Source organism: Penicillium malachiteum, assembly GCF_028827825.1.
Source record: "Penicillium malachiteum strain IBT 17515 chromosome Unknown utg000001l:1.0-8184562.0:1.0-8186909.0, whole genome shotgun sequence".
NCBI lineage: Eukaryota > Fungi > Ascomycota > Eurotiomycetes > Eurotiales > Aspergillaceae > Penicillium > Penicillium malachiteum.
Window position 1 is genome coordinate 7,704,912 of NW_026643094.1, and position 26,766 is coordinate 7,731,677.

The 26,766-nt window shown below is 46.9% G+C and overlaps 13 protein-coding genes across 13 annotated transcripts; 5 read left to right on the forward strand and 8 right to left on the reverse strand.

Moving 5' to 3' along the window:
• Nucleotides 1–677: 677 nt before the first annotated feature.
• On the reverse strand, nt 678–1,009 carry N7483_002833 (uncharacterized protein; the record flags this gene model as incomplete). The annotated part of the gene is made up of 2 exons (XM_057086270.1): nt 678–857; nt 917–1,009. 2 exons carry the CDS (start codon nt 1,007–1,009, stop codon nt 678–680), a joined length of 273 nt encoding a protein of 90 aa, XP_056952419.1.
• Nucleotides 1,010–1,810: 801 nt separating this feature from the next.
• On the reverse strand, nt 1,811–3,432 carry N7483_002834 (Major facilitator superfamily domain general substrate transporter; the record flags this gene model as incomplete). Its single annotated transcript, XM_057086271.1, has 2 exons — nt 1,811–2,147; nt 2,207–3,432. Coding segments are annotated over 2 exons (1,563 nt in total), but the record flags the coding sequence as incomplete, so codon positions are not given.
• A 799-nt stretch (nt 3,433–4,231) lies between these two features.
• Nucleotides 4,232–6,968, forward strand: N7483_002835 (beta-glucosidase; the record flags this gene model as incomplete). The annotated part of the gene is made up of 4 exons (XM_057086272.1): nt 4,232–4,352; nt 4,413–5,019; nt 5,089–6,355; nt 6,414–6,968. The coding sequence occupies 4 exons, from the start codon at nt 4,232–4,234 to the stop codon at nt 6,966–6,968; spliced, it is 2,550 nt and encodes an 849-aa protein (XP_056952421.1).
• A 72-nt stretch (nt 6,969–7,040) lies between these two features.
• On the reverse strand, nt 7,041–8,684 carry N7483_002836 (fungal specific transcription factor domain-containing protein; the record flags this gene model as incomplete). Its single annotated transcript, XM_057086273.1, has 4 exons — nt 7,041–7,799; nt 7,949–8,143; nt 8,213–8,513; nt 8,632–8,684. 4 exons carry the CDS (start codon nt 8,682–8,684, stop codon nt 7,041–7,043), a joined length of 1,308 nt encoding a protein of 435 aa, XP_056952422.1.
• A 638-nt stretch (nt 8,685–9,322) lies between these two features.
• N7483_002837 (uncharacterized protein) lies at nt 9,323–10,650 on the reverse strand (the record flags this gene model as incomplete). The annotated part of the gene is made up of 2 exons (XM_057086274.1): nt 9,323–10,101; nt 10,317–10,650. 2 exons carry the CDS (start codon nt 10,648–10,650, stop codon nt 9,323–9,325), a joined length of 1,113 nt encoding a protein of 370 aa, XP_056952423.1.
• Nucleotides 10,651–10,962: 312 nt separating this feature from the next.
• On the reverse strand, nt 10,963–11,450 carry N7483_002838 (uncharacterized protein; the record flags this gene model as incomplete). The annotated part of the gene is made up of 2 exons (XM_057086275.1): nt 10,963–11,209; nt 11,254–11,450. 2 exons carry the CDS (start codon nt 11,448–11,450, stop codon nt 10,963–10,965), a joined length of 444 nt encoding a protein of 147 aa, XP_056952424.1.
• Nucleotides 11,451–12,041: 591 nt separating this feature from the next.
• N7483_002839 (uncharacterized protein) lies at nt 12,042–15,050 on the forward strand (the record flags this gene model as incomplete). The annotated part of the gene is made up of 7 exons (XM_057086276.1): nt 12,042–12,264; nt 12,583–13,490; nt 13,555–13,846; nt 13,894–14,076; nt 14,238–14,441; nt 14,684–14,773; nt 14,833–15,050. The coding sequence occupies 7 exons, from the start codon at nt 12,042–12,044 to the stop codon at nt 15,048–15,050; spliced, it is 2,118 nt and encodes a 705-aa protein (XP_056952425.1).
• A 318-nt stretch (nt 15,051–15,368) lies between these two features.
• On the reverse strand, nt 15,369–16,541 carry N7483_002840 (uncharacterized protein; the record flags this gene model as incomplete). Its single annotated transcript, XM_057086277.1, has 1 exon — nt 15,369–16,541. One exon carries the CDS (start codon nt 16,539–16,541, stop codon nt 15,369–15,371), a length of 1,173 nt encoding a protein of 390 aa, XP_056952426.1.
• A 1,373-nt stretch (nt 16,542–17,914) lies between these two features.
• Nucleotides 17,915–20,273, forward strand: N7483_002841 (Glycogen synthase; the record flags this gene model as incomplete). Its single annotated transcript, XM_057086278.1, has 4 exons — nt 17,915–18,376; nt 18,445–19,807; nt 19,868–20,066; nt 20,141–20,273. 4 exons carry the CDS (start codon nt 17,915–17,917, stop codon nt 20,271–20,273), a joined length of 2,157 nt encoding a protein of 718 aa, XP_056952427.1.
• A 495-nt stretch (nt 20,274–20,768) lies between these two features.
• N7483_002842 (uncharacterized protein) lies at nt 20,769–21,054 on the forward strand (the record flags this gene model as incomplete). Its single annotated transcript, XM_057086279.1, has 2 exons — nt 20,769–20,820; nt 20,906–21,054. 2 exons carry the CDS (start codon nt 20,769–20,771, stop codon nt 21,052–21,054), a joined length of 201 nt encoding a protein of 66 aa, XP_056952428.1.
• Nucleotides 21,055–21,328: 274 nt separating this feature from the next.
• N7483_002843 (NMT1/THI5 family protein) lies at nt 21,329–22,488 on the forward strand (the record flags this gene model as incomplete). The annotated part of the gene is made up of 3 exons (XM_057086280.1): nt 21,329–21,363; nt 21,443–21,614; nt 21,667–22,488. 3 exons carry the CDS (start codon nt 21,329–21,331, stop codon nt 22,486–22,488), a joined length of 1,029 nt encoding a protein of 342 aa, XP_056952429.1.
• A 397-nt stretch (nt 22,489–22,885) lies between these two features.
• On the reverse strand, nt 22,886–25,013 carry N7483_002844 (arylsulfotransferase family protein; the record flags this gene model as incomplete). Its single annotated transcript, XM_057086281.1, has 2 exons — nt 22,886–24,499; nt 24,561–25,013. Coding segments are annotated over 2 exons (2,067 nt in total), but the record flags the coding sequence as incomplete, so codon positions are not given.
• Nucleotides 25,014–25,572: 559 nt separating this feature from the next.
• erg20 (bifunctional (2E,6E)-farnesyl diphosphate synthase/dimethylallyltranstransferase) lies at nt 25,573–26,701 on the reverse strand (the record flags this gene model as incomplete). The annotated part of the gene is made up of 2 exons (XM_057086282.1): nt 25,573–26,496; nt 26,582–26,701. The coding sequence occupies 2 exons, from the start codon at nt 26,699–26,701 to the stop codon at nt 25,573–25,575; spliced, it is 1,044 nt and encodes a 347-aa protein (XP_056952431.1).
• Between the last annotated feature and the right edge of the window lie 65 nt (nt 26,702–26,766).

Consider the following 26,766-nt stretch of genomic DNA (forward strand, 5'->3'; position numbering starts at 1 on the left):
CCTCTCCACCTCAGATATCCGTTCCCTCCTTGCCTTCCACGTGGCAGACCTCCAACATAAGAGCCCCTCGGAATCTTGTTACGTCCTCGATATCACCTGTCTCCAAAAACCAGAAATTACAGTTTACTCCGCGAGAGATAATGACCAACTACTGGGTTGCGCTGCCCTTAAGGAGTTATCACCAACAACGGGAGAAATCAAATCTATGAGAACGGCACCAGAGCATCTTCGGAAGGGAGTTGCACGTACTCTACTGCACCATCTTATCATTCAAGCGAGAGAAAAGGGATATAAGGCATTGTACCTGGAGACGGGGGTTCATGAAGCGTTTGCTCAGGCTAGGACCCTCTATCTAAAATCGGGTTTTGAATACTGTGGTCCATACGGGGGATATGTGGCAAGGGGTCCGAACTGTTTTATGACATTGGAATTATGAGACTAGGGAATACGGGATGATCTACACTACACAGAGGGAAAATTGAGTTCAAGTTGTACTTTTACATTATTCTGTAATGTTGTGCAAACTAACACCCGAGAATATCCAGAATCCATCGAGTATAAGAAACGTGATGCGTAACTCGTACTACCTTGAGCCGTCAAGGTACTTCACGTTATCCCATCAAGGGATTGGATTTTATGAAATATAATAAGATCGTGGAACCAGCCAGTTGACCTGATTAAATACCAGGCTGGGCACCGAAACCCTTCTTCTCACCCATGCTCTTGGGCTCGTGGCCACCCTTTCCACTACCAGAGTGGTTGGGGCCGGCATGAGCGAGGCCACCGAAGACATCGCGTTGGGAACCAGTCACCTCAGGCATGGGAGCGATCTTCTGGGTGTGGCTTAGAGGGGCATTCTAGACATTTCGTTATTATGAGCCGCTATGGAATTTAGCTCAGGATGAACTGGACTTACATCGTTGCCAACGCCGTGGACCTTAGTGACGCCAGGCTCGATGGGATTGTCACTCTGGGGAACTCCGTTATCGTAGTCGGCACCGCGAACCATTGTGAATGTGAGATGTGAAGTATGGAGGATTGAAGAAAGTTATTTGAACTATAGAGCAATTGTTATTTTGATATGACACTTGGATTCCTTTGGACCGATTGAGTAGCTGGATGCTCACTTTCGTACTCAGATGAGTGATAAATTGAATTGGTGAAGAATAAATGTTCTATCATCTCCAGAGCAAGTGTTATATACCTGGTTATGGAGTTGATAGATATGCCGTGACAGCATCATGAAGTCATTGTGGGGACATGACTTCATCGTCGAATTCCCATTGATCTTTAGTTGATCTGAAATATCGATCCATAAGGGTCTTGGACTAGTGGAGAAAAGATGTCATAATCTTTGTAGCTGGTGAGGGATACTGATGGTGAGACTTGTATGCAGCATGGATAGAGGGAAGTGAGGGTGCCCGGTGGGTATCTACACCGGGAGGCGCCCAAACAGGCCCAGGCCATTCATGGAACATCATCCTTTTATTACACACCATTCTGTGAGGATCTTGGAATTGTAACCTGCCAACATGATATGTGATTCATTTCCAAGAAATTTGTGATACGGCAAATGTTTCCTTTCCAAGGTTTCCAAGGTTGACTCGGTTGTTTTAGCCGTTGATTATGGGTTTCCCAACGCCGCCGATCGGACGTTGCCGCCCGTGAAATAAGGCACCAATTCAGAAATTATACCTAGCAAAGGCGGAGTGTTTCGAGAAAAAAAAGATGATGAAACCTTGGAAGGGATGATTGAACGGTCATATGTATTAGTCGTATATAATTGACGATCTAAGAATATCTATCATACAGCCTCTTCATGGACAGCCGCTGAGCCCTCTTTGAGCTGCTTCACAACTTGAGTTGGGGTACTCACCAGAGCATCCTCGCCATCGAAAATGACTGCAATTTGTTCGAGAGAATGGCCCTTGGTTTCGGGGTAAAAGAAGAACGCTGTTAAACCGAACACCACCAAGACAACCACGAACACCAAGTAATATTTCCATCCGATAGCGTCCATCGCGATGGGATTCACGAATGTGTTGAAGAACATTCCCACAATAGTAGCTAACCATGTTACTGTCAAACCACGGGATCGGAGACGGAAGGGCCAGATTTCGCAAGGGTATGAGGTCATGAAAGGGGTTCTGTAGAAGATGATTAATTAGTAGGTGTTTTAATGCCAGGGAAGTGATTGGGAACTTACAATGCGACACAATATCCGGAGAAGAAGATAAATAAAAATGGAATAACGGCTCCACCGGTCGCCGCGCTACCAGTTTTTTCGTATGTGCCTGAAAGAGCTGTGACAAGCACGTAGCTGACGAACATAACACAAGCGGAAGACATGAATAGTGGTCGACGGCCGAACCGATCGATGAGGAAGGCACCGATACAGGCGAAAATCAGACACCAAACTTGAAGACAGGCTGAAATGAGTGTTTGATCTTTGACCTTTGTCACACCGACGGAGTCGAGGATCAAAGATAGATAGTATGAGATAACTCCGTTTCCAGCCCATTGAGCAAATAGACCAAGGGTGATAGATATCATCAAGCGACGGCGGTTACCAGGGGTCTGGATCATCTCAAGATAGCTACCGTTGTTGGCTGCTTCTCTCTCGGCACGAATTGTAGAGATGATCTCCTGGAATTCATAGTTGACCAACGGGGAATGAGCGTCCCCAGCGGCATGGTATCGGATGAGGATAGCGTGGGCCTCATCCTCCCGTCCCACTGAGACCAACCATCGAGGACTCTCTGGTGCAAGAAGGAAACCTGGGAGGGCGGAAAGTGGTGCAAGAAGTTGAAGGAGAGCAGGTAGTCGCCAGGCCCAAGAAGAACCATATGTTCGGGAGGCGAAGACAACAAAGGCAGCGATAGTTCCACCAACGTACCATCCCGACATGAAAAGAGAGTTCAGGATTCCACGATGAGTTGGGTAGGCGATCTCGTTGATGAGAAGTGGGACTGAGTTACCGAATAAAGCGGAAGCACCTCCCAGAAACAACCTGGAGAGCATGAACGCAGTGGGATTGGGAGCGGCTGATTGGAGAGAAGTACCAAGAGCTAAGAAACAATAGCCAACGAAGACGCCAGGCTTGCGGCCGTATTTGTTGGCGATCCAGGAAGCACTTGGATAACCAACACCACAGCCAAGCCAGTAGATGGCATTGATCCATCCCAGCCATGCTCCCGCAGGGTCATTCATGAAGGCTTTCCATTGATCAAGATCTTCCAGACCATTCATCAAAGATCCATCATATCCATTGGCAGATGAGTACATCACCAGAGAAACGATGATGAAGTTGAGATGCAGAAGATGACGCTGTTTATACCATGGTAGCGCATTCTCAGGAAGAACTGCTGCAAGAGGATCAACCTCTGAAGTAGATGTCCTGCTAGTAGTAGCCTCGCGCTCACTGAAACCCATGATGAGCGATTTGTATGAAATAAGGACAGATAAAAAAAAATTCACATCTGAAGACCGAGCAGGGGTCAGCAAGGATTTATGTGCCAGAATCAAGAAACAGACGCATTTCCCGATATACGTTCTAGTTGCCGATATAATTCCTTTTCTTGTCCAATTTTCTTCTTTCCGGGCAGGCTTTTCCCCTAAACGTTAATTTAGTCGCGAGTTCACGGGATTTCAAGTAGAATCTCGGATTGAATGAGTCGACAAAAATGAATTGGACCAATGAAATCCATGGTTTCTTCCGATACTTCGTCACATGGTTATCGTGGATTTCTCCATAACCCCAGTCTGCAAGTCAATGACTAGCTTGTGGGATGATTGTGTGGGGATTATGGGGGATGCCGGGGTCGGACAATAATTCAAGATTGTTACCGACATTGACTGAGACGGAGAAACGGAGAAACGAAAAAACGGAGAAACGGAGTCGGGACAAAATCTGCTGTTTCCGTGGAATTGATTCGTTCAACGAGGTGGAGATGATTCCACTGGACCCGTTCCCTAGACTCTAGACTTCTTTAGTATGGGATGAACATACCACGCGGTCCACGTCTCCGCCTCCACGTTACGATTTCGGAGCAAAATAAAACCTGGATCACGCGAAGATCGGACGCGATAATGGATGCGCGAAAATACTTGGTCGATTACAAATTTATCAGGCTCCACGGGGTGGATCATAACTTGAGGAAAAGCCCCCGGGTAATTTTCCATGTTTCTTGACTCTTTCACTCTTAGTACTCTTCGTGTGATAGAAGCAATGATGACTATGGAAGATGTTGCACCTGTTCAGGTTGATCCTGCGTTTGCGCAGATCGCAAATGCCGACATTGAGAAGCTTATCAAGCAATTGACACAAGAAGAAAAGATTTCTCTGCTCAGTGGTATGATTCTCTACAGTTCAATTAACTCAAAAGAAAAATCAGGATACTAACTCATAACAGGTGAGGACTTTTGGCATACAGTTCCTATCCCACGACTCAATATCCCATCGATTCGACTCTCCGATGGACCCAATGGCGTCCGAGGAACACATTTCTTCAGCAGTGTTCCAGCTGCTTGTCTGCCCTGTGGAACAGCAATTGGAGCGACCTTCGACCGCGATCTTGCGCTGGAAGTCGGCCATCTACTAGCCGCCGAGGCAAAGGCCAAGGGTGCGCATGTTATTTTGGGTCCAACAATCAATATTGCAAGGGGTCCATTAGGTGGACGAGGCTTCGAATCCTATTCTGAAGATCCATATCTGTCGGGTATTCTCGCTGGTCACTATTGCAAAGGATTGAAGGAACGAAATGTTAGCGCAACTCTTAAACATTTCGTTTGTAATGACCAGGAGCATGAGCGCATGGCTGTCAACTCTATTGTGACTGATCGGGCACTTAGGGAAATTTATCTTCTCCCTTTCATGATCGCGATAGCACTTGGAAAGCCAGATGCTGTAATGACAGCATACAACAAGGTGAATGGGTTACATGCGGCTGAAAACCCAGAGCTCCTTCAGAGTATTTTGCGCGGAGAGTGGGGTTGGGATGGTCTAGTGATGAGTGACTGGTATGTTCCAACGCATTTTCGAGCTAGTCAAGAAAGCTCCGTTTATTAACAAGGTTTCTATTTGTATAGGTTTGGAACTTACAGTACCTCTGAAGCGATCAAGGCAGGTCTCGATCTCGAGATGCCCGGTCCACCCAGATGGCGTGGCGGAGCGCTAGCCCACGCTATCACGTCGAACAAGATCTCACAGAATACATTGAACGACCGAGTACGCGCGGTCCTCAAACTGGTCCAAAAAGCAAGCAAATCCGGTATACCTCAACGAGCCCCAGAGACACAGTTGAACCGCGCACAAGACAGAGGACTTTTAAGAAAAATTGCCTCCGAGGCTATCGTCTTGCTCAAGAACGAAGAAAATATTCTTCCACTCGATAAGAATAGGAAAGTCGCTGTGATCGGTCCTAATGCCAAAATCGCGGCTTACTGCGGGGGCGGCAGCGCTGCGTTGAATCCTTACTACACTGTGACACCCTTTGAAGGAATTTCCAACTCCGCCGCGGCGGGAGTGGAATTCTCCCAGGGCGTGTATGCGCATCAGATGCTACCACTTCTGGGTAAGCGGATGTGCACTGAGGATGGCAAGACCGGATTCAAGTTGAGTATTTTCAATGAACCACCGAGTACATCGACAAGGAAGCCACTTGAGGAGCGCCACGAGACCGACTCGATGATCATTTTCATGGATTATGACCACCCTGATCTACAGCCCATCTGGTATGCAGATGCAGAGGGATACTTCGTCCCTGAAGAGTCGGGCGTATATGATTTCGGTCTCACAGTTCACGGTACGGGCAAGCTATTCGTAGATGGAAAGCTTGTTATCAACAACACAGATAAGCAAAGGGCTGGCTCGAGCTTCTTTGGGAGTGGCACACTGGAGGAGATTGCCTCTCTCGAACTGAAAGCTGGACAGAGATACCAAATCCTGACTCAGTGGGCTTGCGGGAAGACGAGCACATTCCGAGTTCCTGGTGTGGTTGATTTCGGCCATGGAGGATTCCGCATCGGCGCCTGCAAACAGCTTTCACCTCAGGCTGGCATTGAGGAGGCGGTTCGAGTGGCTGCAAGCATGGATCAAGTTATCCTGGTCGCCGGGTTGAGTGGGGAGTGGGAGTCCGAGGGAGAGGATCGGGCTAATATGAGCTTGCCTCCTTATACAGATGAGCTTATTGAGAGGGTCTTGAAAGTGAACCCCAATACGGTTATTGTGATGCAAAGTGGCACCCCTGTGGAGATGCCTTGGATCAATGATGCTAAGGCTGTTTTGCATGCTTGGTATGGCGGCAATGAGACAGGCAATGGTCTTGCCGATGTGGTCTTCGGAGATGTGAATCCTGTAAGTTTATATCCCCTTTCGTCTGATCTGGTGGGCGCAGGTACTGATGATTTCTTAGTCTGCCAAGCTTCCTCTCACATTCCCACGCAAGGTGAAGGATAACCCAACCTTCTTCAACTTCCGTTGTGAAGGTGGCCGAGTTCTCTATGGAGAGGACGTGTATGTAGGATACCGCTACTACGATGGACTGGATATTGAACCTTTGTTCCCATTCGGACACGGCCTTTCATACACAAGCTTCACATTATCCGATCTGGTATTGAACCGAGAATCTGAAAATATGCTGCAGGTCAACTGCAAGGTTCGAAACACTGGATCAAGGAGAGGTGCCGAGGTGGTGCAAGTCTATGTGGTGGCTGTTTCGCCTCCAATCAGACGGCCGACGAAAGAGCTCAAGGAGTTCCGGAAAGTTATACTTGAAGCTGGCAGCGAACAAGAGATCAGCATCCCGCTTGATATTGTTCGTGCGACAAGTTTCTGGGATGAGAAGAGTGACAGTTGGTGCAGCTATGAGGGAACCTACAAGATCATGGTGGGAACCAGTAGCCGTGGGGAATTCTTGGAAGGATCTGTGGATGTGAGCGAAACTGAATACTGGTCTGGTGGCTGGTAAAGAGGTATAGTTCGATTTCTGTAACATTCCCTTCCATCTAGATATGAATATAAATGAATTTCCGATTAGATATTAACCGTTGGCATTCCCGATACGATCGGTATCCACCCATGTTTGGAGGTACATAGTATTGAGACTTTCACTTTGATCCAATCGCGACAAGATCTCCGTAGATTGGCCGACATATTCTCTCACCCGTTTAGATATAGGATCATCGGAACTGAAGGGACAAGCCAGTAGGCTAGTCGAGATATCGCGCACCTTGGTAGCCAGGTGTAATCCATTAGCCTCCAGGCTGATTTGTGGGACATTATATACGATAAAGAATAATCGACGACAGATCTCTTCTCTATCTTTCCACATTTCTCGTTGATCAAATGCTTCTGCTGACCAGCCCTGGCCCTGATGGTGAGTCTGCGCAGCCTCCAGTTGATCCATGATAAGACTTTGAAGCCACAAGTGGGTCACATGGAGATTCACGCGCATGGCAGCAAATTGCGTATGGAGCAAGTTCGGATTTTGGACTTCCAAATCTTTATCGAGGCTGTTCTCTAGCTCCCACGGTCTGAGAACATCAGGAATTTCATCAAGGAGATGTTTCAGGCTTTCCAGGCGCTCCTTGAAATATGAGATCCGGATCAGAGGATTATGAGCAAGAGTACACGGGCATGGCTCTTCAGCTTGAGATATAGGGCACAGAGGTCGTATTGCAGTCCAGAATACTCGTGAATGAGTACTGAAGCCTCTTTCCAAGCACATTGTTGAATTTGGCGGTACGAGGACCTCATTCTCAAAGATTGATTCATCCGGTACGTCCAGTGGCATGAGGTCCTCTGGGTTAATCGAATGCAAAATGACTGAGTCAAGGTAACATAGACGTTCCCCAAAAAGACTTTGCAGATTCGCATGACTAGCATTGCCGCCTCGTTAGAACATCACGATGAAAAGAAACGGAACAAATCCAACAGGTCCACTCACACATAAGAATAGAACACCAACCAAAAACCTTTCTTTCGAAGCTGCGTCTCAATGCAATTCAGACCTCTGTACTCAGATATTCGATGTAAATTCAACAGCCTCGCCAACTGAAAAGCCTCAACACTCAACATCCGCGACCAATTATGGTCCCCAAGTTGCAGGAACGCAGCGTAGAACAGATACGAGATTGCAAATTTCTGAAAATTGAGATGTTCAAAATAAGAACAATTCCTCAGAGATATCACCTTCCGATAACAGAAATGCACCATCTCTTTCCGAGACGAGAACCTCAGGGGTGTATTGTGGTTCCTGTACGTCTGGAACCTGCCCGCCATTGTCGCAACGACTAGCGAGGCGATCGAGACGGTCAAGGCAGAGAATCCCTCATCCTGCTCCTCGCATAGGGCTTTCTTGAATGATGGACGGTGTACTACGGGTACCATCGGGTACACATAATCCAAATAATCATTCATAATCTCGCGAAACAAACCACGGTCGCAAATATCGTCTGTCCAGTAGGTTGTACCGGGAATGGATTCATTCGTTGCCTCATTGCTAATTTCTGCCCTATTTCAGAAAATTATCAAATGCAATCGTTAATTATTTACAGAACACACTTACCGTTTCTTGGGTCCCCTTGTTTTTGAGGGTGACAAAAATGTACAAGACAGATTGAGTCTCTCACATCGTTTGCATCGCGCTGCGGTAGAACCGGTCTGGGGGCTTGCGAGAAGACATTTAACTTTCCGCTTCCTGCATATATCGCATGCCTGTATAGAAAGATCTACACGAGGTGTTGGCTGATGTGAGGTCTGTGCCATAGGGGCGATGAAGTGAGGTGATGCGGAAGGTGAAGTCATTTTCTGATTATGGACCAATCATATTAGGCTTTGCATCCCTACTTACATGAAGTGGAAAACGAACGTAGAGACACTCACCCATCCTCGACAATTATACAAAACGTTAATAGTATGAAATTCAAGCCTGAGGTTGCTTTCAAGTGTTCCAACCTTGGAGGGTTAACTTTAATTTCTTCCAACATTTGAACTTAACCTTGGAAAGCTTTGGTCCCCTTATCGCCAGCCTGAGCACTGCTCGAACTTGAAAATTATAGCCATCTCAATCTCTCCGGCCCAAATTCGAAATACGCAATCACTGGTCATCAATCCATCACAACATTTGAATTGCTCCTAGAAGCTACGCTGTCGCTGACCAAACACTGTGACCTATCCCACGATGAGGTATTTGAAACATTCAAAGTATATCCTATCCAAATACATACCACATGCTGGGCTAACTGAATTATACAAGTACTTCTTCAGGACCAAGCGTAGGATGGGATTAACCGGAAATCAAAGCCTTTATAATAAATTAATTTATCGAAAACGACCTGTCAATCCCTCAATTTGAAGTCCACCCTTCAAAACCCGTCCCCCTCTCCCCTGAAGCATGGGTGAAGCATCTACCCGCTCGGATTTCCTGATGGTCTGTATTAAAGCCCGACTGCTGCCATTGGTTGTGAAGCATACATTACCGTCCTGGTGACTACGCAGAATAGTCACCAAGCGTGTTAAATATGAACGGCTGTTCCGGTCTTCCGCGAGCTGGAGTCCATCGATTATCCAAATCAAGGATGGCAGTTGAAGAGATACCAAAGCTTCAATGATGTCTAACGCAAGTTTTGCAGAGTCGATTGTTCCATCTAGTTGGTTAAAATGCCATCCATCGAGCTTTTTTACGGCTTCGAACTCGGGTGGAATCAAGCATGCTAATTGCGAGATGATCGAGTACAGTAGGACCACTAGCGAGGCTTCTTTTTGGGCAGAGGCTGACCTGGATTTCTGGAATTTGTACCTGTTTTTGCAAAAGACGAATATTGAGGGCACTTCGCTGCTGTTGCAAATAGCGCAGAGTCGCAGCGCAGCTAAGGAGAGATTGCTTGCATAGAAATCCGGAGAAGAACCTTCAATCCAAATCATTCTAGAAGAGGGGACTTGAAGCCATTTTTGCATCGATACCAATACCTCGCCGGGTAAGGATTGGCCAGTTAGTCCTCCTAGTCTTCTGGAAATCTCTTCACGGCCATCTTCCATGTATGGGATAAGCGGTTCGATGAATGATTGAATATCCTTTCGCGAACATAGCTTGATACATTCTATAAAGTGAACTCATTAGCGTGAATACAAAACGCTGGGGAGACGGAAGAACGTATACCATTCTGTGAAGATGTCTGGTCCAGCCTATCTCGCTTTTCCTTTTTATGATGCGCAGCTGATGACTTGCGTACTAGTAGTTCTTGAACTACTTCTCCTGCAGCTTTTCACCATTAGCCTTCATATGTTAAACCATATATAGTGATGGGGAACCCACCACTGCGCCGATACTGGACTTGAAGTTCGGCATCGTTGAGCAATCTTCCAGCTAGAATTCTGGCAATTTCTTGCAACTCTTCGGAGCTGTATTTGCGGAATCTGTCCCCCATCCGTTCGAGCGTATCCAGCTTATCATGAACCTTTCCAATGCTCTGCTCCATAATTTGAAGCCTGAGATTGCTGTCCAGTGTTGCGGCCTCTGTATGATGTACGGATTCATGCTGAATGCTCTCCACGATTTCTTGAATCTTCTCTACCGTGGGCTGTATCTTCTTTTTGTAATAGTTCTTGTCAAATGAAGTTTTCAACCGTTTCCAGTCAGAGTCAACCATGACATAGCATGGCAGAGAAAGTCAAAGATCTGAACATAAAGATCAACAGTCAAAGGACTTCATATATACAGCGCTTGGCCATAGCTGAAGCTTTTGTCTGGCAGACCTCAAATATGTGTGTATTGTTCCCAGGCCCGTGGAAAGGTTACCTCCAATTTCTTGATAGTTCACTGAAGCCTTTAAGATTTTGTCAGTGATAGAGTTTGCAAAGTGAATTCATTATCCCTCACCTTAACAACTGAGGATAAGACGCCTGTGATAAGGCTGACATACTTATCACTGGTAGGTACAAATTCGAAGAAATATGAATGGTCATTCATGGAGACTTAGGAAATCGAACAGACGAATTTTGGCTTTACCGAGCCCCTTTTCATGCTTTTGGTTCCATTCCTTCTGTGCCTCGCTGACAGCTGCCTGCAAGTCCTCAATCGTTGGTATAGTATTTGAATATTGTGGAGCGCTTGCGTCTTTGACTCTGGAGTGACTCTGGAATTCCTGCCATATATGTATCAACACTCCCCTCTGGCGCTCGAGACGGAGTGTAACATCATCACTACACCTACTTGTTTAACACTGTATGAAGCGTGGCTATGGGAAACCTACCTGGCAGTTTCGTTAGATCTGAGCCAGCAATTCCAGTTGGAGATCTCCTCGTCAATCCTTTTGTCCCGTTCGTCTGATTGTTGAATACTGAGACTGAGGGATTCATGGATCGTGTCGTGTGGACCTTCTTGATCTTTCTTCCAACTGTATTGACGTGTCAGCAATGAAAATATTGTCCCTTTGCCTTTGGGAGCCATGTTTCCCGACGGTTGCAGAGGGGGAAAAACAAAAAGATGGAGAAAATGGTCTATAGGAGGTTTACAATGGCTTTCAGAGACATGGGCTCGTCATCTAACATCGTCACAGGACCACCCGGCACAACGCCACGTCAATTATGGGTCAAGGTGCATTTTAATGCATAACAGCGTGGAGCTAGCTACCAGGCTGACTGGAAACCAAAGCCCGAACATGTTCCTAGTCAAACCGGGAAACTGCATATCCCCTTGTTGGTTTGTGACTAGTGTGATAGGACGTGAAGCAAACATTAGTCAGGCGTGGGAAAAGCTGACAATAACACCACCATGTCAGCCAGCTATGCTAGCGCGTAATAGCGTGAATCTGATTAGTGGACGCCAAAGCCCGAACATGCTCCGACCTGCTGGTAAGATAATAATACGTGGATAGAATATGACTCAAGTGTGGGGGAGAGCTGAAATGCAGCAAAACGCCAAGCCTAGACGCTGTGAGCTCGGAATAAAAGGTTCTTGAGTGTCCCCTTGGCTGTTGGTTTCTGGGGGTATCTATGAATTTGCTTTTACAGCCCCGCACATTTGCTGATCTCCAAGAAGATGTCATTTGACAACATCAAAGGCGCAGCAGCTGCTGTGAATGCTGTGACCAACTCTCTGTCACTCACAGCTTTGCCCAACCCAGAAATGGACATTTCTTTGATCTCCAATTTCCAGTCGGAAGAGGAAGTCACGGGCAAATCTGTGGAGAAAGATGAGCCTGAGGCTTCTTTATCTCTTGATAACCCTACTCTTGAAACCATGACAGAGAATCTCAAGGAAGGTAAAGGAAGTGCTGAAGGAAACGACAAAAAGGAACCGGACTTGTTTCTGGAACAACCTGCGAGTCTTTTTTGTCCGAAAAATGGAAGGCTGCACTCGACGCTTTTAGATTTTGGAATAGATCGTTGTTTGAAATGTCACCAGGATCTGACAGTCAAAGTATTGTCGGCGGACTCGGATACATCATTAACTGTCTCCGAATCAGAATTCAGCGAGGAAGACGAGGAGGAGGAGGACACTGGAACATGCAGTTGAGTTCCGGGACTCAGGAGGTAACACCATCACCACCGACACATGGCCTACGCCATTTGATCTCCAGGGGGCAAGAAACGGATCCCCAATCCGGGTAGTTCAAACAGTGTTTTGGAGATCCTCACAGTTTTGGGTACATCAATTAAAAGCGAAACTTATCGATCGTCAAGGGAAGTAAGGAATATACTGGATGCTGGGATCTTGAACAACCGCCATATCGCAGTCAGTATTGTTTCTACCAAGATCACTCTCTTCTCCAAGGCAGCCATTGGAGCCATACGCCGCTTGGTTCATTACTATCCATCGGCATCGCTTGATGCCGAACATATCGAGTTGAGCTCGCCATACACATTAATTGCGCATTGCCTGAAAGATCTCGAATCCTTCTGCGCAGAGGTCCATGAGACGGATGCAACCAAAGCCCCTAATTCCACCACCGTCGAAGATGACGTGCCGTCAACTCCAACCTGCAACAAAGACACGGTTGAACATCTTGGCATACTTATCGACTTTGTGAAAGAGCATGTCTTCAAACATAAGATAGAAGAGGAGGAGAAGCGACATGCTCAGTCTCTATGCACCTTTCGGATGCTTTGGCTACTTTTCAAGCCAGGGGATACTGTTTATGTCGAGTCTGGTGGGCGTCAGGTTGCTTATGTTGTCCAATCAGTCCAGGTAGATGATTCAATCATGGCACCGGATCGTCGTCGGTATGATCCATACACAATCACCGTATGGAATCTCGCCTTTGACGGGACCTTCGTGAGAAGGGCAAATCTCAAAGTCTACATCTCCCATTTTGAAGGGGAGCGCAGTATCACATCGTTGAAAGTCTTTCCTTCTACTTTCCTTGATCAGAAGGACAATTGTGAGACTCGCCGGAAACTGGAAGCGAGTGGAGAGAAATGGTATGGACTTCTTCGAGGGGCACAGATGTATTACAATGGTCACATCATGAGTCCATCCAAAGGGACAGTATGAATTTTCAATCCTAAATGACTACTTCGCTTCGGGATCCAAAGCTAAAAATTGCCACCAGCTCGTTGGCCGTGTCTATATCGACAGTTCGTCGTACTACTCGCAACACGGTAATGGACCTGATGTTGGCGAAGTCGATGATATCGGAGAAGGTCTCGCCAAGTGCCCGTGCGAGCAATGCCACGGTCGCAGACCACATCCCCCTGTTCAGTTTCCCTGGGGTAAGTATGACTTCCTGGACCCAGATGTAACAGAAAGCCTGGTGGATGAAGAATCGCCGCATGGCGCACGACATCGATATTTAATCTGCGAGGGGTTTGTTTACGGATTTGTTCTCAAGTCAAAAAAATGGGGTAGGGTTTCCTTCTCCGGACAGAGTTGCAATGCTAATGAGAAACAGAGAAACTTGATATTGAGTGCTTACTTCCCCCGCAGCCGAATTTAAAAGCTATGGAGTCCTTGGTAATGCCAGAAGACAGAAAGGTCATGATCAAAGCTCTCGTGGAAAAGTTCTCAAGGGTGAATCACGGGAAAGGAAGCTCAAAATCCTGGGGAGCCGACTTCATCCAGAACAAGGGCGAGGGTCAGATCTTTTTGCTCCATGGAGGTCCTGGCGTTGGAAAAACCTTTGTATGTGTCAATATCTACTATTTTCAAGCCAGAAAGCTAATCTTCCTGTGACAGACTGCTGGCAAGTTATCTCTATTTCAGATGAACTATGGTGCCCATACTAACCCTCACCAGAGTGTATAGCAGAGTTTACTGGAAGGGCTCTCTTATCTCTCACCTGTGGTGATATTGGTACAGATGAAGTTGTGATCGAACAAAGGCTATCCGAATGGTTCCGGTTGGCAGAGAAATGGGGCGCAGTCATGCTGCTAGATGAGGCGGACGTCTTTTTAGAGAGAAGACAGATTTCTGATCTTAAGAGAAACAGTTTGGTATCCGGTAAGCGATCGCTGGATATACACCTCGGGATTGACTTCTGATAACAATTCACCTTCCAGTCTTTCTCCGGTGTATGGAATACTACCAAGGCATTCTATTCCTAACCACGAACCGAGTCGGTCATTTCGATGACGCGTTTGTTTCTAGAATCCATGTAGTTATTCGATACGAAAGTCTCGGGGTTGACGATTGAAAGACTATTTGGTCCCGTTTCTTCGCGAAATTGACTGATGAACGTCAAGACTTTGAAGTTACTATGCGTGCGAAGAAATACATACTTTCTCAACACGCACTCAACGAGATGGAGTGGAATGGAAGGGAAATTCGCAATAGTAAAGAAGTGTTTCCTTACAAGGAAATCTATCCTATGCTGATGAAATATTTTCTCTAGTTTTCCAAACTGCTGTTGCCCTTGCGGAATATAGATTCTCGCGGAAGACCGACAAGACTGAGTTCGATGGCCCAGTGCTGGACCAACAAGACTTTGAGCAAGTCTGCAATATGACTCAAGAATTTAAACAATACTTGACAAACATTCGTGGCAATGACGAAGAGGAGCGGGCTGGTGCGCATAATGATAGGTTTGATGACCGTGTCTCCGGACAATAAGATGCTACGTCAGAAGGACTCACTGGCACGGGGAAGCGTGGGGAAAGGAATGACTACTAGCTAGGTGACTTATAGGATCTCGGGGGATATTTGGGTAATCAATTCAAGTTTTTTGGAATCACCAAATTCGATTCCATGCGGCCATGCCGGGTGGCTCCTTATATGTTCCAAACGTCATAAGGAGGACGGTAGTTAAAATAGTATTTTTTAGGTAAAGAAAATTGCTCGCAGAATTCTACTTCTCTGACAACCTTCTAAATCTTGGAATGGAATCAGCCTATCGCATGTGCAATATTATATAACATCGATCTATCCAATTTACTCGCCCTCCTTTGTCTTCCTGCGCTCCTGTGCAGCAAGTCCCGCAGCCAGGCTTATCTCGAGATAATCAAGTTCACTCCCATAGATAGGTGATCGACGTCCAGGATATTGCGGCATGAATGACCAACCTGAACTTGGTGATCTATTAGATGAAGTGCCCATTGCCCTACCCCATCGGCTGGCTGGAGTGCACCATTCAGTTGAGCGACTTAACGGAGAGGTATTGGCTGAGTAGGATGGAGGTGGAGTGGATGAAGATGGGGTGGATGGAGTTGCGGTTTCATCATCAACCTGGGAGAATCGTCTTTTGAACATCGAACCAACTGCATGAATGATACCAGAAGGTCGTCTGGAAGTGGAGATGGAGGTGCGACGACTTTGCTGGGCCGGGGGAATCGGATCAGGAGCGTTGGACCTGTGTATTTCAGTATCATCAGTAGAGCTTTCCATCTCAGGTTCATCAGTAGTACTGGGAGGAGCGTCAGATGGCATGAAAAGTCCTAGAGCTCTTGTTAGTCCATTGCGGCGGGATAGACGGCTCTGGGTAAATAATGGTAGCGGTCTCAATCTACATCGCTCCAAGTAGTCCCAAAGATTTTCCTCGGTGGTCGAGAGGCTGGGTTCTCCATCAATCACATTTTCCCCAGTGATTTCTGCAAACAAAGTTGAGCTCGAAAGCAATTCTTCGGGATCCAGTCCTACACTGGCAGTGATGAGTGGGTATGGAGTTAGTGTAAACGGGGATCGTAGGAGTGCCGGAGAAGACATTCGCCTCAGCCTGAGGTTCCCATAGATTGAATCAGGAGGGGATTCTGTGCGGGAGGTGTGGGCATATATATCCGGATTCGATACATGTAGAGAGTGCCTCTTTCCATTTTGCGAGACCCCATCTTTGTTGATTGCCCCGCGGAGAAAGTCGACTCCTAGGAGAGAAGTGATTTCGGTATAAGAGAATCGTCGGAAACTTGGCGAGGAGTTCCGTGTCTTATCACTCTTATCACTGGAAGAGCAAGGGGTTGGGGTTAGTGGAAATCTGGCTGGTCTCGGACTGGAGGGAGGCGAAGATTCATCCGGCTGGTGGAAACATAACAATCCGTACCATATCCGCTGCCAAATTTGAGAGACAATATTGAAGGGAAATAGGAGATGGGATTCTGGGTGGTTCTCCATTATTTTGAGATGTGCGAGATTCGGCTATAGAAATATTTGGAGAAAATAATTGGAGACACCTCCTATTTGGCTTTGGCCTTCAATTTATGTTCTATGGAGAAGAAAAGTCGACATCGAGTGACTAATACAAAAAGCTCTTCTCAATGACAGCTCCGGAGCTTTATCTTTCCAAGTAAAGTGATGAAAGAATCATATTGTTCTTCTAGGGAGTCCTCTTTGATGAAGAACAAAGGAGACAGCAATCCTCAAAGTCGCGAGATACGAGATCTTAGACAAGATCTTAGACTGGAATGAACTGGAATCAGTCCCCTAGGAATTAAAATGGTCTAAGAATAGGTTGCTCTTCTAAATGAAAGGTTCTTCAGGGCTGAAATGGAGTATCGGAAGTCCCCCGGTACCTCAGGTCTTACAGGTCCCCGTTTCCCTGATATTAGTATGAAGGAAGATGGATATTACATCCAGATGATAATTCCAATGATACTCCAATGATATTCCAATCATCATTGACCAATATCATGTCAGTTATGGGTCTTGTTGGTCCGTGTTGATCAAGTGGATCTTATATGACATCATGGACCCAGCTTTCCCCAGATCAACTTTTGATAAACCGGCTTCAACTTGGTGGCGTTCATGGGAAAAAAAGAAGAGAAAAAAAGAAGAAAAAAATTGACAAATGAATTTAAGAAGAACGACTGGAGTGCATATTGCATTGACATTGATCGACATTTACGGGCCGAACACTCTTGACCGAGAATTGTATCCCGATCTCATTAAATGATACTACTAGTAGTGTTACATTCAGGGTCAGGGGTAAAATGATTACTGTTACTCTATAAAACGGAATAGGGAAATGGAAGAATTTCTAGAATATAACATAATTGACCGGTGAATGATTTCGGGTTAATCAAGAACTACCTAGGGATTCAAAAACCGTTGAACTATTAAGTTGAGTAGAATACTATTAGACTCTAGTACTATACATGGATCATTGTACTAAAATGAAGTACTTGAAGTAACACTGTGTTTCCATCCTGCATTAATCGCGTAACAATAGGAGGATTAACCCGATAATAGTTTAACCATTAGACGAAATAGTCATAATCTTAGAAGTACTTGAAGTACCTATAATATTAATATAATTAATTTAAATCTCTGTTCCCTAGCCAACTCCGGGGAAGGTAAAAAAGCAAGAAAACTGGGATCCCGCGCCCCCCCCCCGCACAGACCGAGTCCGGAGCTCAATCCCTCCCAGCTCCTGTCAAGACTTTTCCCCTCTTTCTTCTTCTCCCCCCCTTTAGCTTCCTTTCTCTTTTCTCCTAATTCTTTATTCTTCTTTTTTCCTCTTCAAGGAGCTTGGGAGCTTGAGCTTCATCATGGCTGACGAGAATGGTACTGAACCCATTAAGCGCGATGTTCGCAACCATGTCCTCTTTGAGGTAGCTACCGAAGTGGCAAACCGTGTCGGTGGTATCTATTCGGTCCTCAAGTCCAAAGCTCCCGTCACAACGGCCGAGTATGGTGAACGCTACACTTTGATCGGTCCTTTGAACCGCGCCTCGGCCGCCGTCGAGGTGGAGGAGCTCACGCCGGCGAGCCCTGCCATGCGCGAAACTATCGCCTCCATGAAAGAACGCGGCATTGAGATTGTCTATGGTCGCTGGCTGATTGAAGGTGCTCCACGAGTGCTTCTCATCAATACGGGCACGGGTTACCGTTGGTTGGACGAGTGGAAGGGCGATCTGTGGAACAACTCCGGCATCCCGTCCCCCGCTGCCGATCACGAGACTAATGAGGCAATCGTCTTTGGATACTTGGTCGCATGGTTCTTGGGCGAGGTAAGTGATGTCCTTTTAACCAGTTGGAGGCTTGTGGCCCAAGTGTTGACCCATATCTCCTATTCTAGTACATTGCTCATGAGCGCCGTCGTGCTGTGGTCGCCCATTTCCATGAGTGGCTGGCTGGTGTGGCCTTGCCATTGACTAAGAAGCGCCACATGGATCTCACTACCATCTTCACAACACACGCTACCTTGTTGGGCCGCTATCTCTGTGCTGGTTCGGTGGACTTCTACAACAACTTGCAGTACTTTGATGTGGATGCCGAAGCTGGAAAGCGCGGAATCTACCACCGTTACTGTATTGAGCGTGCTGCTGCCCACAGTGCCGATGTCTTTACTACAGTCTCGCATATCACCGCGTTTGAAAGTGAGCATCTCCTGAAACGAAAGCCCGATGGTGTACTGCCCAACGGTCTGAACGTCAAAAAGTTCTCTGCTATGCACGAGTTCCAAAACTTGCACTCGCAAGCTAAGGAGAAGATCAATGATTTCGTTCGAGGGCACTTCTACGGTCACAATGATTTTGATTTGGACAACACTCTTTACCTGTTTACCGCTGGTCGGTACGAGTACCGAAACAAGGGAGTTGACATGTTTATCGAGGGATTGGCCCGCCTCAACGGCCGACTGAAGGCCAGCGGATCAACCATGACTGTGGTAGCTTTTATCATCATGCCTGCGCAGACATCGTCATTGACAGTCGAGTCATTGAAGGGACAGGCAGTTGTCAAGTCTCTACGCGATACAATTGAGAACATTGAAAAGGGTATTGGCAAACGCATGTACGAACGTTGTCTATCATGGAAGGAGGGTGACAACATGCCTGATGAGAAGGACCTCATCACGAGTCAAGATCGAGTGCTTCTGCGCCGTCGCTTGTTCGCGATGAAACGTCATGGTCTCCCACCTATTGTCACTCACAACATGGTCAACGATCACGAGGATCCGATCTTGAACCAGCTCCGTCGCGTGGAGATGTTCAACAACTCCTCCGATCGTGTCAAGATCGTGTTCCACCCTGAATTCTTGAACTCCTCCAACCCGGTACTGCCCCTTGACTACGATGATTTTGTTCGTGGAACTCACCTGGGAGTGTTCCCATCGTACTATGAACCGTGGGGTTATACCCCAGCTGAGTGTACCGTAATGGGTGTTCCCAGTATCACTACCAATCTTTCTGGATTCGGATGCTACATGGAAGAGCTCATTGAGAACTCCTCCGACTATGGTATCTACATTGTGGATCGCCGTACAAAGGGAGTCGACGATTCGGTCAACCAGCTAACCGAATTCATGTATAACTTTACCACAAAGAGCCGACGTCAGCGAATCAACCAGCGTAACCGCACAGAGCGCCTGAGTGATCTGCTGGATTGGAAGCGAATGGGTCTGGAATACGTCAAGGCTCGACAGCTGGCCTTGCGCCGAGGTAAGATGCAGTTCCCCCATTATATTGTGATGGAGTTATGTGATAGCTAATATTTCTCAGCCTACCCAACCTCTTTCGATGGAAAAGAGGACTACTTCGGAGACATCATTGGAGGTACCGAGCAGAAGCTTTCCCGCCCACTGTCTGTCCCTGGCTCTCCCCGCGATCGATCTGGAATGATGACTCCCGGGGATTTCGCCTCTCTCCAAGAAGGTCGCGAGGGATTGAGCACAGAGGATTATATTGCCTGGAAGCTTCCGTAAGTTGCCCTCCCATAACCGGATCGGTCTCGGAATTCGGAAAATCAATCCCAGCTCGCTAACCCACCTGCAGGGAAGAGGAAGAGCCCGATGACCACTTTTACCCACTCACGCTCCGCACTCGGAAGACTGGAGAGCGACCTCAATCTCCTCTCGATAGCATATCGATTAACGGGGATGCTGAGGTTGAGGTTGAGGCCGAGTGATAATTCTATGCCACTGAGATTGTGATGTCTGATTTGACCAGTTTGGGATTTGCATTGGTGTTTTTCATTTCATTTTGTTGCCTTCTTCTCTTTTCTTTACTATTTTTGTCCTTCCAGAGTGGAGAGAAACAATCTCTCCACTTGACGTCACCTTGTAATTTGATCTTTGCCCTTCATATCCATGCATTTTGAAGCCGTCATATGTTCTTTTACTCGAATTTGAACTCATTGTGAATCGAATTGAACTTCAATCTTACACTTATTTTTTAGTCTTACTATTCGAACTCTGCGGTTTCGGTGCTCAACCGGTTGGATTCGGAAGTATGTGGATATTCTTTAATAAAGTTACACATTAGTCCAATCATAGAAACGTTGGGGTACTTTGGTCTTGGAGACGGAGGACTCTCCTCCTAAACAGCTAGGATGATCGACGTGATTTACTGTACCCGTTGAATTTGAACTCAATGAGGGGATTTCATGCATGGTGTGATCACGATGAGACAAAATCTGGATTCTGGATTCTCTGAACGGAGAACCCCACTCCGGGGTATTTATTTCCTCTGATTCTCGCACTTTTCTCTTTCTACATTGTTTCAAATCTTCAATTGATTCATTCTTATCTACAGATTTAGTCTACTTCGGTACGACTCTCTACAATGGAGCTGCGCACGTCCTAGTTTCGGGTACTCCCAGCGGATCCCGCTGGACTGCTTTCGCTATGGTCATTGTCATTAGGGTCAAGGTACCATTTGTACTCAGTATAACAGTCAGCTTCGCATGACAGGTGTTCGATCAGTCTATTCTATACTTTGATGAAAGTCAAGGTGGTAAAATGGACTGATCGTTCTGAGATTATACTGTCAAAACTTGATCTAGATAATACTAGCGAAAGGACATGCGTGACTTGATTGTTCCCCCTTCTCTCCTGGTCTCTACGTGCAACTTGTCTGATATCACTTGGATTTATCCTGTGATTCCAGTCAATTGCATGTGGAGATCTTGATCCCGGAATACTAACCTAGATCAATGTCAATAGTTGAACTTGTACCGTCAAAATGGCCACTGACAAGATCACTTTCCTGACCAACTGGTATGCTAACATTGAAATGACCTCTCTGGAGGTTGAGCCCTGCTCTATGTTATGAAGGATAAGGCTGAGTATTCCTTAGGCACGCCACCCCGTACCACGCCCCCATCTACCTCGCCCAGGCCCGCGGCTACTTCAAGGATGAAGGCCTCAAGGTTGCCCTCCTGGAACCCAACGACCCATCCGATGTGACCGAGATCATCGGCAGTGGCAAGGTTGACATGGGTTTCAAAGCTATGATCCACACTCTGGCCGTACGTACATCAACAAGATCCCCCTTGAAACTCCATTCTAATCCATCTACAGGCCAAGGCTCGCAACTTCCCAGTTACCTCCATCGGCTCCCTCCTCGACGAGCCCTTTACCGGAGTCGTGTACCTAAAGTCCAGCGGTATTACCGAAGACTTCCGCTCGTTGAAGGGTAAACGCATCGGCTACGTCGGCGAATTCGGCAAGATCCAAATCGACGAGTTAACCAAATACTACGGTATGACCACATCGGACTATACAGCCGTTCGATGTGGAATGAACGTATCCAAGGCCATCATCCGCGGCGATATCGACGCTGGAATCGGTCTTGAGAATGTTCAAATGGTCGAGTTGGCAGAATGGTTAGCTGAACAGGGTCGTCCTCGTTCAGATGTGCAGATGCTTCGCATTGACCAGCTCGCTGAACTTGGCTGCTGCTGTTTCTGTTCTATTCTCTACATCGCAAATGATAAGTTCATTGCGGAGAATCCGGAGAAGGTTGCGAAGTTTATGCGTGCTGTTAAGCGTGCTACGGATGATGTTCTCGCTGATCCTGCTAAGATATATGAGGAGTATATTGATGTGAAACCGGTTATGGGAACTCCTGTTAACCGGAAGATCTTTGAGCGGTCCTATGGTTATTTCAGTCGTGATTTGAAGAATGTTCAGCGTGATTGGGAGAAGGTTACTCGTTACGGAAAGCGTCTTGGTATCCTGGATGAGGAGTTCCAGTCGAACTATACCAATCAGTTCCTTTCTTGGACTCTGGATGCTGATTCGGTTGATCCTACTGGTGATCAGAAGCGTATGGTTGTGCTTCAGGAGGAGATTGCTGCTAAGGGTGGATTTAAGCGTTTGGAAGTTAGTGCTTCTGCTTAAGTCTACGAAGCATCATCGTGCATATCAAGTGCGATGCTCCATGGCTCCGAGCTATACTAGTATACTACGAGGCTTTCACTCTTTTAGTCTGACCGCCGAAGATTGAATGAAGTACTTTGCTTCTGCATTGTGATAATATGCCAGTATTGATCAGTAATATTAGAAGTAATGCCTTGCAAGGGTTGGTCTTCAATCTGTAACTTGAAGCTCCAGATGTCTTCGATGTGACCGGAGGTGGCAGGTTGAAGTTCTTATTTTCCCTTCAATTTTTGGTATCAAAATTGTATAAAAATTCAAGCATGAATACATGCAGTCCCAAACACCTAAATAGTACACGTATATAGATCACAAAATGTACAATCAAAAGTCCTGAGCAGGATATTTGAACCTTGAGTATTTACTCCTGCTCTTTCTCTCCCGTTTCTTGTCCTTTTAATAATGCAGCGTCCTCGCTCTCTGGTTCCCCCGACTCCAGATTACTCAGCTCATTCAATGCATCCAGCTCTTCGGTAGTATTCACTGGCTGCCATTTTTGTTCACGGCGATTGTTCACTTGAAGAAGCATACACCAGAATCCAGATGGTATGTACTTGTATACAATCCATGCACACAACAAGATCACCGCAGCCGTTATGAATCCCACACCGAACATGATGGCAAGTCTACTCCGTGATGAAGATGTGCCATCCTCATCCTGGCCCTGGTCACCACGATACACAGCGACTTCTTCATTCATTCTCACTGGATCCCATTTCATCGGTCTCGTCGCAGCAAGAGCAGTTCCATCCTTATTCAGAGCGACAATCCGCAATGTTCGGAACTGGGTCTCTGCCGGAATCGGAATCTTAGTCTCGAATCCAGACTTCGGAGCAGCGGTGATGATCTGGAAGTCCTTATCGTGAAGGAGATGAACTGAATCAACATCCCGACGACTGGATTGTACAGTTTTCCCGCCTCCATGATTGAGTAATCCCCCAAGAATCCGATGTCTTCCATCCGCATCCCAATCTGTTGTATCCAGTACAATTGGGCTGGGGTCTTCTCCCTTGATGGATGATGATCCCTGCAATACCCATGTCACTACCTCTGTTGCTCCATTCCAGCTAACAGATGCCGTGGTTCCGGAGAGTGCAACATCAGGCAATGTGAGAGGCCGACCGACCCATTCCTGTTTGTACGCTCGATACGAGATCACCGCTCCCCGACCGAACCCATCTCTCGGTCCGAAGTGCACATCACATAATACTTCCCCATTAGCCCCGAACTCGGTCCAAGCCGCATCATACCCATACCCGACAAACACATGTCCGTTGTCCATAATCTGCATCGAGCCTTGTGACTGAGTGCTAATCAACAGTGGATTCCAGTACTGTTCACGAATCGAGGCTGTCATATTCGCCAAGTCGAGATCGAGGAATAATCCTCGACTAGGATTCTCAGGTGCCTCTCTTCCTCGGGATCCATTGTCAAAAAGAGAAACGGCCCTCGTTGTATTGGAATCGTAACTTGGATGGAATCGTGCATGGTGTTGCCAACTGATATTCGTCGCGCCGCCATCAGATAAATCAGTGAATGAATTCTTCGGCCCACCGAGTCTCCATAGTGTCTCCTTGGTGCTCCCGTCGATATAGATAAGGCAGCCTAGGTATCTTGAGGAGATGAGGTAATTTCCGTACTCGTCTTTATCAACACTGTTAATATGAAACCAGTCCCATGGATGCCGATGGGCATCACCGTTCCCACCGCGGTGGACAAGGGATTCGGAATAATCAAAATGCTGTGAGGCTCGCCATTCGAATAGAAGTTTGTTGGTCTCGATATCAACCTCATAGAACGCACTATCATAAACGAAACCTCCCGTGGTTCCGCCAACGGAGGTTAAGTCCACCCCACGAACATCGTAAACGGTGAAAATGGCAGTGTCGTCACGAGTGATTTGGAATTCGTGTAAATCCGGTCTGCGACCTTGTACATTTTCGATCTTGTATTTTTCTTCATAGTTCGAATTGAGCTGTTCTCATCAGTCTCCACTTGGATAAGAACCATGGAACACATATGGAACAGGAACACACCATATACAATGTCCCTTCACCGTGTCCTCGAACAAGATCATCTCCAGCCCAGAATGTCAAATATCGTTCTCCCTTATATGTATGCACGTTCGCATTATACGCTGACTTGTAATCCCGAAACCAAACCATATGTCCATCATTATCCAGGATCATCGGTCCGGAATGATGAACTGATCCCCCGCGCGGGGAAATGATCGTATATAACCCATCATCACATGCTGGACTCTTCTCCCAGTAATTCAATACTGGCCCTGGAGGCGCAAATGAAGAGTAATGCTGTGTTACGTACTGTCCCTCGAGCGCGTGTGCGTATTTTTCCGAGCGGAACCTATTCTCTTGGTCCGCGATTGCGGTCCCGGCGATGAAAAGTCCGACCCACAGCTTCGCAGTTAGCGAGAACGCCATGAGGAAACGACGGTATTTCAGTCTTTCAGTCTTTGAGTCGGGTTTGCCCTAGTGGCCTTACATAGAATAAAGGTACTCGGGAAATGGTAATATTTGCCGGACGGGGGAGGGGGGGGGGGGTCATGGTTTATGTGGCCGAAGGAGAGAACAAAGAAACCCGTGATGGGGCTATTGCGGCGTTAGGGGTCTGATTGTGGCACTAGAGTGGATCTAGTATCGTCCACCGAGGGGGAAGGATTCTCGTGTGATGTGGCTTGTTTTGACTCTAGCCTTGCGCTAACCTGAAGGGAACAGTGGGGTCCGAAGTCTGCTCTTTGAAGCGTTTATAAGGCCGCATACTGATATGCAATATGTATGTCGATCAATCCTTTAGAGTATATAGTTCAGGTGGAAAGTTTTTAAAGTCTTAGTTTTTGTGATTAGTATCCATGGGTGACTAGGATGTTCAAAAAAATTATTTTTTGTTGATTAAATCGTTTAACTCTATACTAGCATAGATAGCAACATGTTCAAACGCTCGAATTTGCATCATATAGAAAGGGGAAGTGATCTACCTCCAATGTCCAGGTATCAATTTCTAATCCACGTTATCCACAAGACATTCCATCTATTTGGTGCGCTTGTAGATCTTGGCCAGGAAGGAATCAAGGACAGCCTTCTTCAGGCCCTTGCTCTCATCAACGGCGGCGATCTTGGTACGGAGCTCATTGACAATCTTCTCCTCGTACTCCTTGTAGAGCTTCTCCAGCTCCATCTCGTTGTACACAGCCTTGACCTTGGCCTCCTGGGCCGCGTCCTTGCGGCCGTAGGCCTCATCGAGAACAACGCGCTGCGCAGGAGTGGCACGCTGGATGGCCTGGTTGATCAACCAAGAGCACTTGTTGTCTTGGATATCGGTACCGATCTTGCCAATGAAAGCTGGGTCACCGAAGTTGTCCAAGTAGTCATCCTGGATCTGGAAGTACTGACCCAGAGGGATCAGGATATCGTGGACCTCCTTGAGGTTCTCGGGGGAAGCCAACTCAAGGTAGAGCAGGGCGAGGGCAACAGGGAGGTAGAAGCTGTAGTAGGCAGTCTTGTAGGTAACGATGAACATGTACTTCTCCATGGAGAAGTTGTCGAGGTTGACGTTATCTTCGGGAGCGGTGATCAGATCGCAAAGCTGACCCAGCTCGGTCTGCCACGTGGTCTCGTGGAAGAGCTCGACGAGATCGATATAGGCGGGGTGGGAACGGAAGCGCTCCTTAAGGATGAGGTAGATAGCGGACTCCAACAGGAAGGCGTCGTTGATGGCGATCATGCCAACACCCTCCTGACGGTACCAACAGGGCTGGCCACGGCGAGTAACTGAGCTATCCATAATATCATCGCTAACCAGGAAGAAAGCCTGGAGCAGCTCGGTGAGCCATCCCAGCACGCTCAGGTCCTCGAATTGTTTGGCGCTCAGGGGCTTCTCGAGAAGGGCGAGACCGGTATCGGGGCAAGAGAGACCACGGTTCAACTTTCCACCAGGGACGTTGACGTTCAGGTTCTATATGAAAAAAGAATGAGCTGGAAATTTCAAATAAAGTGGTAAAGAGGTAAAGTCCAATTGGTGTATACAGGGGTTGTCCTACCTTTGTGAGCCACTCGAGAGCATTAGCGGGGAGGTTGTACTTCTTAGCATGAGCGAGAATATCCTCAGCCAGTTTAGGGAAGACAGCCTCGAAGTCGGCACGGCTAGTAGTGGAAGCCATTATGACAAGAGAATTTTAAGAAGTAAGGGGAAACTAAAAGGAGGGAGAAATTGACTTAGATACTT